The following is an 18530-nucleotide window of genomic DNA, read 5'->3' on the forward strand; positions in this document are numbered from 1 at the left end:
ATAGTTAGACACTGTTCAGGAAAATGAAAATATACAGTTGTATTTTAACAATATGGAAAACTTAGTTCTGAAATGTAATAATTTAGGTAACTTGGGCTTGACATCCCTCTTGTCTCTTAATTGTACTCAGGATATGGAAAGAGCGAGGAATGCACTCAGTTCATACATGTCTATATAGCAAACTTTACCTAATGTGTACGTAGCCGGCGGCTTAACTCTTAATCTTAAAGCAAATCTTAGCAAATTGGTTCATAATGTTATCAGGCACACCAAATATTAGCATTGCTGTCGTCAGTGGCTCCCTCACCGACCTTGCCGCACCATGAATCCATATATTAACCTGATACACCTTTCAGCAAACACGTTGGTAGGTATTGTTATTGAAAACAGAGCTTAACTCACAATTACTGTAACAGTGCACGTTCGTGATAAAGCATTAATGATATGACTATATAACAGCGTGTCTTACTTGATTTCCCGCATGCATCCTTAATACTACTTACTTACTGAGTAATTCAACAAATATTAGTAGCATTGAGATACGAGCAGCACTTATTCATGAATATTTGCTATCATTTATTTGTAATTTTTATTTTCCTACTGTCTGCGTGCTTTAACTTTCAGTATAAGTCACACATCAGTCAAATCCAAATTACTCAATCAAGTACCTTCTACCTAGTCATATCAACATGTTTACTAATCCGACGTTTGACTTGTAACAATATATTGTCCTAGCACTAGTAGATATGTTATTAGGGCGTACCTAATAGTGAAAATATCGAAATGGTAATTTTGTCTCTACATTTCCGCACTCTACTTCCTTGCGTCCTTTATTTCAGGAAATCGATATTGAGTTATGTTGAATATATAATAAGAGATTAAAAGAACTTACCAAGTGAAGTTCAATCCTTATTATATGAAGTGTTTTGTTCGAAGATATATATGTTTACCATGTAGTATCCTAAATTAATCCGCCAGGAAGTACGCATAATGTTCAGAGCGTATAAAAAAGTTTCTCGAATAGCTCCGAACCTCGGTCCTGTAACATAGCTGTCAAATGTCATTATTTTCAGAGCCACATTTTCATGACTATTATGATCACTTAGGGGTGTTTTACAACTTGTGGTGGGGGGGTGTATATATCTTCGAACAAAACACTTCATATAATAAGGATTGAACTTCACTTGGTAAGTTCTTTTAATCTCTTATTATATTTCTGTGTTTTGTTCTCAATATATATGTTTACCATGTAGATGTTCAGAGTCCATAATAGTTATGAAAATTATTTATTATTTTTATTAACAATCAAATTGGTTTACATAGTATTTGTTTATTACTAATATTGTTTGTAGAATCGACAGTCTCATTAATGATAATATTAATTATCTTTTACATCAGTCATTTTCTTAATATTACATAAAATAAAATAAATTGTACATGCCTCCGCATTTTTATTTTTCACCATAATAGATAATTCTTAATTATATATTTATTGACCTTAGAATAACATCTGCAAAGTCATTAGGTTTATAGATAGGTCTATTGTAGAACTTTGCAAAGTTTTTTGATGATTCAGACCATCCTGCAGTGTTTCTTATAGCATCTATTGATACCCCTAGTCTTTTTGCAGCAGAGGTTGAAGCGTGCCTCGTGCTGTGTGCTGAGAACTGTTGTATGTTAATCCCACTATCTGCTAGGGTGTTTTTTATCCATCTGCTGATGGTTTGGCTAGAGGCCTGCTTATGTGGTTTCTTGCAAGTTATTATTAAATAGTCTATATTATTTCTGATGCTATTAGAGACCTTTATGTATTCTTCCATTGTCCTTGCAGGGCAAATGGGAGGGTCATCATTGAAATATGGGAGAAACAATCTTGGTTGATTCCGGCCAGGTCCGGATGTTTTAATAATGTCTGTTATTTTTATGTAAATGCCTTCTGTTGAGAATGATAAGTTTGAGACTTTGATGAGTGAGATAGTTTGTACCCTATGTGCTGTACATAGGGCTAGTAAGGTAACTAATTTTTTTGAAATTTTTTCTAAGCTCAGTGTATTATTTGGGAACCATTTACTTAAGAATTTCAGGACTATTGAGGGGTCCCATGTGATATTATATTTTGGTTGTGGTGGTCTTTCTCTGTAGAACCCTTTAAATAATCTTGTTATTCTGTCATCACTTTGATTTTTTGTCCCGATGATGAGTGACAGTGCAGACCTGTGAGCATTGAGGCTACCATAAGATGCTCCTGATTGAAAGCAATCGGTTAGAAACGACATTACCATAGGTATTGATGCTTCGTATGGTGAAATTTTGTTTTTCTCACAGAAAGGCCACCACAGCCTGTAAGTAACATTATATTGGTCTAAAGTATTTTTGGCCAATGAATTGGTCATTATGTCTAACGCCGATTTCGGGACTGAACTTCTGGAGAGGGCCTCCCGGATAGCTTCCCGGCAACCAGGGTAAGTTGTCGGTGCAGTGGGTGTGTTGTCCTGCAAGGGGAGATCAATAATTGTATGTGTGGTTTGAAAGTGATCCACTCTGACACTAGCAGACTCTGAGCCAGTGGAAACCATGGCTGAGTTGGCCACCAGGGTAATACTACAATTCCTGTGGCTTTGTCGTTTACGATTTTTCTTAAGGATTTTAATATTAAACTAAATGGTGGGAAGGCATAAAATGACAAGTCCCCCCAGTTCATTGTAAATGCATCAATGGTAAGCGCATCGGGGTCTGGTTTCCATGATACATATTTGGTGCATTTTGCATTTTGCCTAGAGGCAAATAAGTCTATCTCGGGTAGTCCTAGTTTATTGATGATAATATTAAAAGCTCTATCACAAAGTTCCCATTCTGTATCTATGTTTGTTTTCCTTGATTCAAAATCGGCTTCAGAATTGTCTTTTGACTTAATGTATGTTGCTGTGAGCCAGATACCGCGTTCCTCACACCACTGCCAGATATTTTTGGCTAATTGGTTTAAGTGTGGGAATTGGATTCCACCCATTCTGTTAACATAGGCTATTGCTGTGGTGTTGTCAATCCTTAATAGTATTTCACAATTTCGGTCATTACTTGCAAATGATTTTAAGCCAAGGAAAACTGCCTGTAATTCTAGGAAATTTATGTGATGTTCTTGTTCATCCCTTTTCCATAACCCATTTACCCTAAGATCTCCGCACGCACAACCCCAACCGGATCTACTTGCATCTGAGAATATTTCTTTATGAAATTGATTTTTCCGTATTGGTCGGTAGGCTTTGTGGATTTTTTTGAGCCACCAGTTAAGGTCGTCTTTGATAATGTGAGAGGGAGTTATTGTAGTGTCATAGTCCCCATTATGTTTAGATAATGCCAGATATTTGTGTCGTTCTATAGTTTTCGTGTATAGCCAGCCATAGTCTACCGCTGGACAAGCAGCTATTAAAGTGCCTATTAATTTCGAAAATTCTCGTATAGTGCATTTTGGTAGTTTTATAAACTTGATTAATAGGGATGCTATAGTTTCCCTTTTTTCTACTGGTAGAGAAAGTGACATGTTGATAGAATCAAACCAAAACCCGAGGAATTTGCATGTTTGTTTTGGTACTAAGGAGCTTTTTGCCATGTTTATTACAAATCCTAGACATTCTAGTAAGTTTTTTGTTTCTTGTATGTTTTGTTGGCATTCTTCATAATTTTTGCCCAAGCAAAGTATGTCATCCAGGTAAACTACTGAGTTTAATCCTCGTGCCCGCAGATTTCCTACCACAGCTTTCATTAGTTTGGTGAACACATATGGGGCTGAGCACAGGCCATAAGGTAAAGCATTGAATTCATAGTATTTTTTGTTATATTCAAACCTTAAATACTTTTTACTATTTTCGTCTATGGGTACTAGAAGATATGCTTCTTTTATATCTATGGTCGCGCAGTATGCTCCTGGTGTGAGTAAACCAATGGCAGTTCTATGGTCTTCCATTTTAAAGTGTGGAGTATGAATGAACTTATTCAACTGTTTCAGGTTGAGGATAAACCTCTTATCCCCGTTAGGTTTTTCCCTAAGGAAAATTTTTGATAAGAACTGCTCATTGGATGGCTCGCACTGGGAGATGGCTCTCATTATGATTAGTTTCTCTATGGTTTGTTTCATTTGTTTGTTTTCCATATCATTTTTAGCCACAAAAGGTGGTGGTGTTATTGACTGTGACACTGGTTCAACCGGTTGTAATGTATATCCTCGTACCCAGGATAGTATTTCATTATCATTTGTAATGTTGGTCCAGCATGGTAAAAAGTATCTTAATCTTCCGGCATGACTCACCTCTAGCGTGAAGCACGTGGTGTGTCCTTCCTGATTTGGTTTGCTACTTGGGATGCTGCTGGTCGACGGGGTGGCGGCAATGGTTTCCTGAACCCGCCTCGTGCTGCCCCCCGGGGTGACGGAGTGAACCGTTGTTGGTAGCGAGGTGGGTTGTAGGCGTTTCCCTGCTTTTGTTTCCCAGAAGAGGTGTAAGCACTGCCCCTTGGCTGTTCAGGTTTTTTGATGGTTTTGCTGGAGTTTTCAATGGACTTGAGAGTCTTTATGTTCTCCGACAAGTTTTTGCCGTACAGGTATTCATCATGTCCCACATCTTTTACCAGCTCCAGGAAATTTTTATCCAAAGTAGGGGTTATGAGGAGTTTGCGGCCTCTTGTTTCATTAAAATGTAGATCCGTAAGGATCCTTGCCGCATTGTTCATGTGTTTAATGACAGTCATTTTCTCTTTGTCATAGTCTGTAATGGCTAGAGTCATGGCTCTGCCTAGAGCGGTCAGCCCCACCCCCAGTTGCTGTTGTGTAGACTCTAGCTTTTTGTCTCTGTTTTTAGCTGCATCAGATATGGCAGAGTTAATTTCCGGGTTAAGCTTAGGGCTTTGTAAGAGAGTGCAATTGCTTGGTACCTGGTATTGCTTTGTGATGGTATCCTTTTCCTCCTTTCCCAAGCCTTTCTTTAATATAGGGGTCCAACGGCTTGCTATATTTTCATTTATCTCGGGGCCGAATTTGTTTATTTCCTCTGCAGGATCTCCTAATATGAGTAACACATCCGGATCAATGACCTCGGTTTTCTCCTCGTTTGTTTCCGGCTCCGGCACCTCTGAGTTGTTCTCGTCCGCCGACTGTATCTCTTTCGCGTCAGAACCAGTTATTTGGGATGTCTGAGATGTCCCCCCCGTCTCTTCTAACGGTTCTCCGTCTGAAAGTGTACGGAAAATTTTATTACAACTTTATGTATCACGTACATAATTGTAACATAAAAGCCGTCGTGTTGACTCACGGTCAACCCCCGGGCCAAGTAATTCTCGTGTGTGTATCGCGTACACACCCCGAGTCGAGTGTAAACCACAGTAGGGTGTCATTGTTTCGACACTAACCTTGATTTTCCTTGGAGTTTTTCGGATCGGGTGACGTATCTCGACCTTTTAATTTCTTCTCCAGTCTTTTTAGCTTCTTATAGCACCTTTCAAGTTCTTCTTCGTGTGTTCTCTTATTTTTTCCCATTGTTGTAACGTAAATCAACGTACTTTTTTGGCGCATAAAAAAGGAATGACATTTGACAGCTATGTTACAGGACCGAGGTTCGGAGCTATTCGAGAAACTTTTTTATACGCTCTGAACATTATGCGTACTTCCTGGCGGATTAATTTAGGATACTACATGGTAAACATATATATTGAGAACAAAACACAGAAATATAATATAGCTCCTGGTAGATTTCGGCCACAGTGGCTGCTAAACTATTGGACGAGAGGGCTACGATTGTCCGCATGTTCATGTGCCCTTAAATTACTCCAATTGCCAACTTTATTCGAAATCGTGCGGAAAATAGTAGGTATATTAAATAGGGAATAAGCATGAAATGGAACACACATTTTCTCAGAAATAACTTAACGTGATACAAAACTAGAAAATAAAACGAATGAAGTTAAAATCATCATTATGTATAGGTATCTGTTAAAAAATAAGGAAGATACATGAAGCGAATGAAGTTTTTTTCATTTTCATCTCTTTCTAGAAAAAGGAAATTTAGTAGGTACGGGCGTTAAATGTCGGATGTCTTTATTTAATTACCAATAATATTTTAATTGAATACATTTAATAAATTGGATCGTGGGGGTTATAACATCTCGATGTGATATAATATAACTTCAAATTTGTGGTTTGACATTTGACACTAATAATAAATAAAGTATTACCAATATATTAACACGTTCATATCATCGTTTTTTTTTTGATAATTAAAACGTTCTTCCACAACTCGTTTTATCAATTTTAAAAATATATACAAAAAAGCTTGAATATTCCCCATTAGTCACAGACAGGACAAAAAGGTCGAAAGACGCATCGATAACGCCTGGAAGAGCTTCTGGTCCATGAAGGAGCTGTTGAAGGGCAACCTTCCCTTGACACTTAAGCGGAAACTCATCGACATGTATTGTGTATACTGCCCATTCTAACTTACGGTGCTCAGACATGGTCCTTGAAAGAAATTCAGAAGTCCAAGCTGAAGGTCTGCCAAAGAGCTATGGAGCGCAGCAATTTAGGTGTTAAAAGGACGGATCGACTCCGAAACACCACCCTGCGCTCTAAAACATGCATCGTGAACGTAGGTAAGGCCACTGCGAGACTCAAATGGGACTGGGCAGGCCACGTTTTCCGCATGCACCCGGAAAGGTGGGCACAGGTCACCACACAGTGGATGCCCCACGATGGCTATCGGCGCCGCGGCAGGCGGGCGCAGCGCAGCGGGGCGGGGGGGCGCGGACGGCGGGATGACCTAGACGCGTTTTCCAGCGACTGGCCAGACATAAGTGCAGACAGGACGAGTTTAAAATCCAAGGGAGAGCCTTTGTCCAGCACTGGGACATTACAGGCTAATAAAGATAAAAGATTGCCCATTAGTAATGGGTCATTACTAACACCACCACAAACTTGCTTTTAATTTTTTTTTATTTATCTAAAATGAGACATTAATTCGACAGAACAATCAGTCTATAAACGTTTCCATAGAGATACACATCATTTATATCATGGGACACTTCACACCAAATGACCTAGTCCCCAACTTAGCAAAGCTTGTACTATGGATAGGCAACGGATAAACATACTTATATAGATAAATACATACTTAAATACGTATTGAACATCCAAGACCCGAGAACAAACATTCGTATTATTCATACAAATATCTGCCCCGCCCGGGAATCGAACCCGGAACTTCAAGCTTCGTAGTCAGGTTCTCTAACGACTTGGCCATCCGGTCGTAATAGGCGGAAGTATCAATGAGCAATACAATTATACTATGACACTATCTTTCTTGGTTATTGCAATGTACTGAGCGTCTATGTACATATTTATTATTGTTGAATTACGTCGGATGGATACTTCAATCAGTATTTACGTAGGTAAACAATATTACCGAAGCGTAAATGGTTTATTACGCTGAATCATGTGGTTAACAACCTCATATTATTGTAAAATGATGCTGTAGGTAGGTATCTAATTTTATTTAGTCATTCACTTCGATTGTAACTCATTGCAGGTGTTTTTTTTCAAATATCGTTATATGAGGAGATCCGGTAATATACATATATATTGCGTTTGTTAATTTGATGCTGACAAAGTATGTTTATTACATAGTAGGTATATTTGTTAATTGCAATTATGAGTTATTTGGCTAAATCAGGGGCCTTAAGATTTAAGGTTTTGGCAACTATAGCGTTGAGAGGGCAACTTAATAGGTATTATTGAATAGGGAATGAAAAACCTCCTTGGCAAAAATGGCAAAAACGGAACTCTTATAGTTTCGCCATGTCTGTCTGTCTATCCATCCACGGCTTTGCTCAGGGACTATAAATGCTAGAAAGCTGTCATTTTGCACGAATACAAATTGTAAACTATGCCGACGAAATGGTACAATAAAAATGTTTTTTGGAGTAACGTTAGTTACTCCAAAAGGTAGGTATACCTACCTAAAAAAATTACTGGCACTTGAGGTATCCCATCTTAGGCCTTTAGGTTGGCAACGCATCTGCAATCCCCCTGGTCCCCACTTGCTCGTTTGCCATCCAGTTGAATAAAAAAAAATCTAGAAAAGACGTAAAGCGGGGGTGATTTTTTTTTCTCATCTAACCTTGTAGTGTGGGGTATCGTTGGATAGTTCTTTTAAAACCAATAGGGGGTCGCTAAAACGATTTTTCGATTCAGTGATTTGTTTGCAAAATATTCAAGTTTATCGTGCAAATTTTCATTAAAATTGAGCGTCCCCCCCCCCTCTAAAATCTATACAAGTGGGTGGAAAATTTAAAAAAATTCAGGATGGTAGTAAAAATATCAAACTAACAAGGAAAACTATAACGGTTAAGTTTTCTTGAGAATTATTAGTAGTTTAAGAGTAAATAGCACCCTATACAATACGAAATCCTTAGAAAAATATTACGTAATTACGAAACGTTGAATATTTCGCAAACATCACTGAATCGAAAAATCGTCTTAGCAAACCCGTAATGGTTTCAAAAGACCTATCCAACGATAATCCACAATATAGGGTTGGGTGAGAAAAGAAAATCACCCCCACTTTACGTCTATGGGAGGTACCCTAAGAAATTTAATTTTTTATTGTTTTATTGTACCATTTTGTCGGCATAGTTTACATATATATCCGTGCAAAATTCATCACAGACCAGCGAAGTAATTCAATGGTGTATGTGAAGTTTCCGATCCGCACTGGGCCCGCGTGGGAACTACTGCCCAAGCCGGCTAAGAGGATGCGTACCCAACAGGTCATATTATAGAGGCTGGGATGATTTAAGGAGGTTTTACACAAGGGCTAACAAATTTTTAGATTTGATAGTACTGGCTAACCCAGGGTCAAGTAGTGTCAAAATGTATGGAACTATCACCCATAACCCAGGGTTAGTAGTTTTTAACCCTGATCGTGCAAGCAGCTTTAAAAGGTCGATTTGTTGCAATTTTCCAGACCGACAGTACCGGCGCCGGTTGAATGTCCGTCTTTGGAGAACGGCGACAGCTACACTCAGTCGGAGTTCCTGTCTCGGCTTGCGCACGAGTGCCGCTACGACCGCCTGCTACTGCCCACCTACCAGACCGGCGATGTCGTCTACGTACACGCCAGCGCCTACGTGTACTTCATCCAGCCGGCAGAAGCGCATGATTTGGTAATGATAAATTTTAGGCTAAGGAAGACGCTGCGGGTAGATAAGACACCTCTCCAAGTCTCCAACCTTCTCCTCCCCGTAGTTAGATCCAGCAGGGCTACTACGAAACTCGAAACTAAAAGTTCGTATCGTGCGGTCCCTCTGACACTTATACTAGTTAATACGAGAGCGAGAGGGACGGTACGATACGAACTTCGAGTTTCGAGTTTCGTAGTAGCCCTGCAGGGAGGCGGGGACGTGCAGCAGGGTTTTTAAAGGATAATTTCCACCAAACGGCTCGCATCGCTACGCATTGGTTCGGAACGAATTATGCAATCTTTAAACGATATTAAATCATGGACACAGTATTTAAAGTCTATATTACCTACCAGCCAGCAGCTTGACCGCGGGCGTCTACGCGACACGCGCTCGTAGCCAAAAGTATACCTACTCCTGACGGTGGTTGTGAAGACAATTTTTCTACACAGTGGTTAGATTGCTAAATACCTATTGAACTTTAAAGTGCAATTTTTTGATAAAATCACCCCCCTTCCTCTAAAAGCTAAACTCTTGATTTGATAAATTTGAAAAAATTCATGATAGTAGTAAATATATATTTACAAGGAAAATTATTAAGTACGGCTGAGTTTTCTTGAGAATTATTAGAAGCTTAAGAGTAAATAGCAGCCTAACTTATAAAATATACCTACCTGGAAAATTCCGTTCAAAACACAAAATCCCTAGAAAATATGAATACTTATTTTTTTTGTTACGGCTACGAAATTCTATCCTGGGCGGGCTTGTTAGATCAATTTACCAGAATCGTTTTTTTCCTAGTACTTAGCAAAATTTCTATTCGCATTATTTCCCAAATGCTTTTTATTCACTATGGTTTTTTACTAAAGTTTATTTTCACAGTAGCAGTTTTTTTTTATAGCTGAATCGACCAAACAAACAGTGTGGACGGCTTCTATGTGTTTTTAGCCCTTCGGGCCGATGCAAACTTTACATAACCTAAAACCAACTTATATGTATATCTGAGTCGATTAAAATAAGGGAAAAACGCGATTTTGAAAATAAGCTTCAGTTAAAAACCATAAAAAATGCGAATGGAAATTTTGATACTATTTAAGTTAGGAAATAACGATTATGGTAAATTGATCTAACAAGCCCCTGGGAGTGTCCAACACGCTCTTGGCCAGTTATTTTTTTTTTGGTGAAAATGATTATTATGAGTTCGGAGAGCCTTGAAAATTGTGCCATCAAAAAATATAAACAAACAGGCAAACCAAATCCACGCGGACGAAGCATTAGTAGGTACAATTTAAGTACGTATCACAGTATTTGATCTCATTTCTTAGATCTAGTAGGTTCTGAAGATTAATGGCACTTCCTTATTTTTTGTCCAATATAATAGTTAATATTTATTTATATATTTACTTATGTAAATTGTATTACGTTTCAGAATTTCAAATTGCACTACCTTCTGCAATTAAGATGGACAGACGCGCGGCTAGCCTACGCTCTATATTCGCCAGAGCGCACCAAAATCATCGGCGAAAACGACCTGCGCCAGCGTATATGGGTCCCTCACTTATACATGTCCAACGAGCAGTCGTCCAGTCTCATGGGTACAGACAGCAAGGACGTTCTGATCTCCATTGCACCCGATGGAGAAGTACTCTTCAGCCGACGCATGCAAGCCGTGCTCTACTGCTGGATGAATCTTCAGAAATTTCCATTCGACGATCAAACTTGTTCAATGAATCTCGAAAGTTGTAAGTACAAAGCCTTTGTTCCTTGAACGCGAGATAATTATTATTATTGATTTGCGAGATTATTTTAAATCATATCATGGCCATTCGATTCATTTCAGGGAAATACAATGCATCAAATTTACGTATCATGTGGGAGAGAGACAATCCAGTGCATCTGTCTTCCGAATTACATCTCACGGAATATTCGTTGATTGACTTCTGGACCAACGAGTCGGTGGTGCGCGGCGATATCGTGAACATGCGGCTCGGGGGAGGTAGATGTAATGTCGTCATTATATATGTTGTGTTGTTTGCTTCTAGACGTCAATGTTATTTCTGAACTGGAAAAAATCTAATGTTCACATTCTAATTATACTTTGCAGCGGGAAACTACAGTGCCTTAAAATTCACATTTAAACTTGGCCGAGAAGTGGGCTACTATTTGATGGATTACTTCATTCCATCCATGATGATCGTGGCAATGTCTTGGGTGACTTTCTGGCTACAGGCTGACGCTTCGGCTCCAAGAATCACATTAGGTAAAAATAAACACGTAAATCGTTATAAAAGAAATAGTATAAAACCGTTGTCATATTACCGACTTTGTCTTGCTAAATAGTCTAAATACTCCAAATGAGCAATTCTTCAATAGGTACAATGATATTAATTTCTGGGCAACTGTTAAAAAAAATTGGTTTCGATTACGTACTACACACCATGATATTTTTTTAGTAATTACAACCTATACAGGTTTGATCCAGTGTAATTAAAATGAAGACAAATCAGAAAAACCTGTTCGGATATCTAAAAGGGTTATATTGTTTTCAGGTACAAGCACGATGTTGTCATTCATCACCCTAGCATCATCACAAGCAAAAACTCTACCAAAAGTGTCGTACATCAAGGCCAGCGAGATATGGTTCCTGGGTTGCATTGGTTTTATTTTCTCTGCACTAGTTGAGTTTGCGTTTGTCAACACCATTTGGAGAAGAAAGTAAGTTATACCTTAACGTCATATAGTGACATCGCTTTAATTAACAAGGAAAATCTTAATGACTTTTCCTTTGAAAAGGTTCCATGGTGGCTAATAAATAAAAGTCATTGACCGTACCTATGCAATTACAATATCACTTTTTTACGTTATACGAGTACGAGTAAGTATCCATAAAGACTAAGCGCGAGTTTTTTATCATCTCTACCAAAACGTTCCTCCGATACCACAACTAGGTACTACTAAAATTACTTCTTGTGGTTATAATACACCAGGGCTACTACGAAATTCGAAACTCGAAGTTCGTATCGTGCCGTTCCTCTCGCTCTCGTTTTATATAGTATAAGTGTCAGAGGGACCGCAAGACACGAACTTCGAGTTTCGAGTTTCGTAGTAGCCCTCGTGTGACTTCAAATTGGTAATAAAAACACTTGATTGTGACTCAGTTAACGATAAATAGTATACACTAAATTAACCCTGTTGTTAAAATTAACTGTATTGTATTATGTATGATAGCGAGAGACTATGTATATCAGTCATTTATTAAAAATGTACCCATAATTTTTCAGGAAAGTGGTGAGTCTGAAGAAGGTGAATAGTAAATACATCCTGAAGAGTACCCTGACGCCGCGGCTGGCGCGCAAAGAGCTGCAGAAGGAGCTGCAGGAATCGGCGCCGCAGCTCACCAAGTCGCGGTCGTGCTCGTCGCTGCAGCGGGAGACCAGCACAGACCCTGCTGGCCCAGGGTATAACAACTACCTCACCGTCCATGTAAGTTGACTACGCAAGTGTTGCGCTATGATTACCTACAGAGTACTCGTAATACAGACAGATGCGTATTTAAAGATTTGGTGCCCCGGGCTAGTTAGCTTTGCAGCCCCACCTGCCCCACTGCCCCATTAAGTGACGATAAAGTATTTCATTTAAGAAAATATAAAAAATACAACCGAATTGATAATTTTTAGGGTTCCGTAGTCAACTAGGAACCCTTATAGTTTCGCCATGTCCGTCCGTCTGTCTGTCTGTCCGCGGGTAAGCTCAGAGACCGTTAGTACTAGAAAGCTGTAATTTGACATGAATATACATATAAGTCACGCCGACAAAGTGGTACAATAAAAAAAGTAAAAAAAAATCATAAGACGTAAAAAGTGGGAGTGTTTTTTTTTCTCGACTAACTCTATATTGTGGGGTATCGTTGGATAGGTCTTTTAAAACCATTGGGGGGTTGCTAAGATATTTTTTCTATTCAGTGATCTGTTTGCGAAATATTCAACTTTAAAGTGCTAATTTTCATTGAAATCCAGCGTCCCTTCCCTCTAAAATCTAAACTGTTGGGTGGAAAAATATGAAAAAAATCAGAATGTAGTAAATATATCAAATTTACTCGGAAAATTATAGCGGCTAAGATTGCTTGAGAATTATTAGTAGTTTAAGAGTAAATAGCAGGCTAAGGTATTAAAATATACCTAAACTTGGAAGATTCACAGTACACAATACGAAATCCTTAGAAAAATATTATTAGTTTTTTTCGTAATGGCTACGGAACCCTATCCTGGGCGTGTACGACACGCTCTTGGCCGGTTTTCTTTTAATCATACCTACAATAAGTGGCTTCGCCGAACCTCGCAGCCTGCCGCCCTGTGCAATGGCCCCCTTGGCCCTAGAGTAATACGCCCCTCCTGGAGTAAAACGGTGGTAGCAATACGAACGAACCGTTTTTTAATAAACGTGTGAATAACCTTAATCTCCCATGTTCGCGGCAACTGATTTTCAAAAGACATTATTTCTTACGTTAAAAGTGTTGCAAAGATATAGTTTTAATGATTTTCCTGACGAAGGTATTCGCTGATATACACCTACTCATAGTCTGGCAAAAAAGAGTAGAAATTAAAAAGTGGCAACACTGTAGTGTCCTCCCTTTTTTGCTCCCTGGATTGAAAGGGATGTTGCCACTTTTTAATTTCTTCTCTTTTTTGCCAGACTATATATACCTACCTACCTTAGGGGCATCCTACCCAATTGCATTCTACGCGATACTCGTAAATGTAGGCTTAAAGTGAGTTTTAAGCTTTTTTTTTACTCAATAAAGTAAGTATAATAATTGAATGAAGGATATGGTTATTGACGGCGCGTGAATTATTAATACCTACATTGACCCTGCACAAAGCATTGCAATTACCTGGTTGCATGTAAATGAGCCTTACACGTTGAGTAAAGTAACATATAATAAGGTTGTTCCGCCTGTGCAGAAATAAATAGTTCTCTTCAAACTGTGTAAAAATCACTTTTCCTTACTTGGGTGATCTCTCTATAACCTTAGCTTTGGAATAGTACCTAACCTAGTTTACGTTAATAGTAGATACTTATTTAACTAGTTTAACAGTGAAAAGGCCACACACTCAACAAGTGACTTTCGTCTTTTGTTATGCCTAAATAAACTCCTTGTGAATGATAATCACTGATCATGTTTTTGTTCCTTAACGCATCATTGGTTTAAAGCCTCAAGGTAAAGTAAATTCAATCAGTTTCGTAGGTTTACTAGACGCTAGAAAATTCGAGTTGCGTAACAGTGGATAATTACACCGTATTTTGGTTTGTTAAAAAATAGCTTTTCCTATAACTTACTGTCAACAATTATTTCTCCTAATTGCTCGGCTTCAAGTTCAAGGTGTAAGTTACTTGATGTTTTAACTGCTCTCCCAATTACTTAATTAGCTTTGCTAATTGCACCGTGGATTTGGATATCGGAAAAAATTAATTGCTCCAATTTCAATTAAAAAGTTAACAATTTGGTTACTGAATGTCTTTTTAGGGTTCCATACCTCAGTTATAAAATGGAACCCTTATAGGATTTGGTTGTCCATCCGTCTGTTTTTCACAGTCCTTTTTTTAAAGGTAAGCGCTACAAGGGCCACTTTATTATAGCACAACCAGTAAATTTCTTTTCGGTACAGCCAGTATAACCAACGTAAAATTACCCTAGGCTGCGTACATTAGGTTTAACACTCGATATTTATTTACACGGTTATTTACATACAAATTTGTACGGTGCGTGAGTCGGACTCCCACTTGGCCGGTTGTATTTAAATTTTAATTGAGAATGTTTCTTTGTTTGTTTATACGCTTTATTGTACAAAAAGGAATACAACAATGTTACAAAAAAATTACAAAGGCGTTTAATTTATGAGCCTAAGTACTTATTGAAATTAAAAAGTTACTTAAATGAATAAATCCGGCCAGGAGCGTATCGGATACGCCTAAAATAGGGTTCCGTAGCCATTACGAAAAAATCAAGTAATATTTTTCTAAGGATTTCGTATTTATTTTTTATGGAAACTTCCAAGTTTAGAAAGGTTTATTTTACATTTATACCTTAGGCAGCTATTTACTAATAAACTAGGTACTACTAATAATTCTCAAGCAAACTTAGCCATTATAGTTTTCCTTGTAAATATGATATACTTACTACCATCCTGAATTAAAAAAAAAAACACCCATCAGTTTAGCTTTTAAGGGGGGAGGACGCTATGAAAATTTATACATTAAAGTTGAATATTTCGCAAACAGATTACTGAATCGAAAAGTCGTCTCCACAACCTCGAAACGATTTTAAAAGATCTATTCAACGATATCCCACACCATAGGGTTACGCGAGAAAAAAAATCACCCCCACTTTACGTCTATGGCTCTTTACGTCTATTATTATTTTACCACTTTGTCGGCATATTTACTACATATATCCGTGCAAAGTTACAGCTTTCTAGCACTGTTAGTCTCTGAGCAAAGCCGCGGACGGACAGACGGACAGACAGACAGACAGACATGGCGAAACTATAAGAGTTCCGTTTTTGCCATTTTGACTACTTGTTACAATGTTTTTAAACTTTTATTGTCGAGACGCGAGTGAGAGTATATTTTTAAGACTAGCAGCAAATATACATGCTGTTGAATTATTCCGAAATAATGATGTGCCCGAGTTTAAAGTAAGTCTAATCCAATGACTAATGAGAGCAAAATGGTATCTTCCAGAGTTTCCCATCCGCGCTGAACCTGCCTACGATCACAACGCAGAGCTACGACGAGTTGGTGGGCGGAGGTGGCGGCCAGGCCGGCAGCGAGGGCTCCGACGAGCCCCCGAAGCACCACACCTGGACCACCATGACGCCGCAAGAGATCGCCACCTGGATAGACAAACGCTCCCGAGTCATGTTCCCCCTCCTGTTTTTGCTCTTCAACATCATTTATTGGACGTTCGTCTACTGCCTTTGAGTTTTTGAAGGTCTGTATCTATGTACTGCACTGTCTAAACCCGTCAGATAACCAGTATTATTTATATAGTAATGGAACTGCCATGCAACCATGAAAGCAGACTTTTAATGACGCGTTTATAAAAGTCAAATAATTAATACAAATAATCTTTATCCGAGGCGAAAAAAAGTTTCATCACTGTAAATAAATATAGGCCTCCGAATAGAACTCCAGTTGCGTCGGATGGAAGCGGCCTGCATCCACCGTGAACCCGCGGCTTTACCGTATTCATAAGTTGGTGCAAATCCTACGCTGCGATTGCTATTATGTCCAGTAGTGGTCGCCCTACGCCTGATATGATGATGATGAAATAAATACCTATATCCCTATATCCATCCGCATTTTGTAAAAAAAAGAAATTCGTCCAGTATTTCGCTATTATTAAGTATAAGCTGCGAATTAAGCGCGACTAACCAGTGTAGGTAGATTACGAATCCAGTGAGAGGACATATAAATAATAATTTAGAGGAGAGCGTTTTAATGTATACAGCACTGGTGCTGGTGAGTTTACTTGTTCTTAGCCAGGTGACTTTCTACTTACAAGTATGATAACGCGCTCGCAAGGAGAAATTTATTGTAATTTTTTATAGCACATAAGATTGACTAGCTGGACGCTGTTTTGCAATAGTGTGTTAACCCTGATTAATTCTGCAATACAATGTCAACCCTTAGAAAATAATTTTAACAGTTGACATTGTATTGCAAAATGACAGTGAGTTGACTCAGTATCGCAAAACAGCGTCCCTAATAAATGTCGCGCGGTCGAATAGAACAAATTTGTCAAACTTACGTGTCTAGAAATTGAAACGCTCCAATAATTTGCCACTTTCCTAGGCACACTTATTTTTTTTATTTAATTGAGACATAATGATGCCAATTAAGTATATCAATTTGACTTGGTACATAATACAAACCAAATAAAAAAATAAAAATCCCCAAATAAATAAAAGCCTTAAATTATCGTCTTGTTTTCTTGCTTTGAAATACATCCAATATGAAAATGTTCAGTATTTAATGAACAATTTATATTCTCGAATGCATACTAGGTAATATATAATATCATATAAGTACCTAATATGAAGTTAGTAATAATTGTTTTTTTTTTATTTATTGACGTTCATTTGAAACCATACTGAGTCTCAATTTATAGGTAGGTATAAAAAAATAGGCACAAAAAATAACATGAAGAATATGTTTAATGGAATTGAATAGTTTACTGTCATGATTGTAAAAAATACTTACTTAATCGAAAAATATATGATAAAGCGGCCATAATAACGTTTACCCAAAGACTTTAGTTCCTTTCTTAAAATTCAGTACCTTGCCCAGTAGGTTGTATATTTTAAGTTTATCTAACAATTAAGAGTATGACCATCTTGCAGCAAAAAAATCATCTAATTATACTTTTACCCTTATTTGAAGCTGAGTTTAGACTTGCAAGAAAAATCGTGCAAGTTGCATTACATTGCGGCGCTCGATTGTTCACTACAAGCTCGTTGGCTTTACGGCCTCGCAATGTACCTAATGCAACTTGCACGATTTTTCTTGCAAGTCTAAACTCGGCTTAAGTGTTGCAAAATATGAAAGTGGATCTGTCAAACTAAAAACAGGTTTAAACCAGTTTTTAGGATTCCGTAGTCCTACAAGTTTCCAAGTTACAAATTAACGAGTAATAGTCAATAAATTAATGGTGAATTTTCTGGCACGGAGTATAGAAGTAAGTACGGACTACGGAACCCTACACCGCGCGTGGCTCGAGACGCACTTAGCCGGTTTTTTCGCTGCTATTGGCTCTAAATGAAATTAAATTTTATTATGGACCAAAAAGTGGTCATTTTTAAGTTTTACTTACTAATAAAACATATTAATATTTTGATGATTTCAACTGTATTGATCTGTTTTAAAATTTTAACATGAGTAATGACAGCATTTTTTAACTTCTAATAAGATTAATTATTACTTTAGTTAGATAAACCGACCGATTTTAATGAAGTACTTATATTATTTATGAGATTATAGATTAATACCTACCCAGTCAATACGTAGTTAGGCATAATATATTGTGATTTGTAGATAGTCATTTATACTATACTATAGTGAAATATTTCATGTAATTTGTATACATAAATAAAACATTTGAATAAAAATGTGTGAAACGTTTTTGTGTTACTTTATCTAACCACAAATAAAGAAATATTCTACCTATTTAGCTAGATTTCCTAGACCTACTTTAGACTGGACTGAAATGAATACGCACTAATTTATACTGTTCACTTGATATCAAGAGCGTTCTA

The 18530-nt window shown here is 37.8% G+C and overlaps 2 protein-coding genes across 3 annotated transcripts in view; one reads left to right on the plus strand and one right to left on the minus strand.

The window, feature by feature from the left end:
• LOC141429050 (pH-sensitive chloride channel 2-like) overlaps positions 1–18388 on the plus strand; it is a 40054-nt gene extending 21666 nt beyond the window's left edge. Inside the window, exons 2-8 of one of the 2 annotated variants that reach the window (XM_074089201.1) lie at positions 9003–9201; positions 10646–10958; positions 11057–11218; positions 11321–11476; positions 11766–11931; positions 12498–12699; positions 15958–18388. In XM_074089201.1, coding sequence (XP_073945302.1) covers positions 9003–9201; positions 10646–10958; positions 11057–11218; positions 11321–11476; positions 11766–11931; positions 12498–12699; positions 15958–16197 — 1438 coding nt within the window. In that variant the 3' untranslated portion in view covers positions 16198–18388. The remainder of the gene's footprint in view (positions 1–9002; positions 9202–10645; positions 10959–11056; positions 11219–11320; positions 11477–11765; positions 11932–12497; positions 12700–15957) is intronic. The other variant, XM_074089202.1, reaches the window with a different exon arrangement.
• LOC141428638 (uncharacterized) lies at positions 878–5691 on the minus strand. The gene is made up of 3 exons (XM_074088643.1): positions 5398–5691; positions 4304–5219; positions 878–2492 (listed from the first exon to the last, which is right to left on the minus strand). The coding sequence occupies exons 1-2, from the start codon at positions 5558–5560 to the stop codon at positions 4306–4308; spliced, it is 1077 nt and encodes a 358-aa protein (XP_073944744.1). The 5' UTR covers positions 5561–5691; the 3' UTR covers positions 878–2492; positions 4304–4305.
• Positions 18389–18530: the final 142 nt, after the last annotated feature.

Source organism: Choristoneura fumiferana, chromosome 6 (assembly GCF_025370935.1).
Source record: "Choristoneura fumiferana chromosome 6, NRCan_CFum_1, whole genome shotgun sequence".
NCBI lineage: Eukaryota > Metazoa > Arthropoda > Insecta > Lepidoptera > Tortricidae > Choristoneura > Choristoneura fumiferana.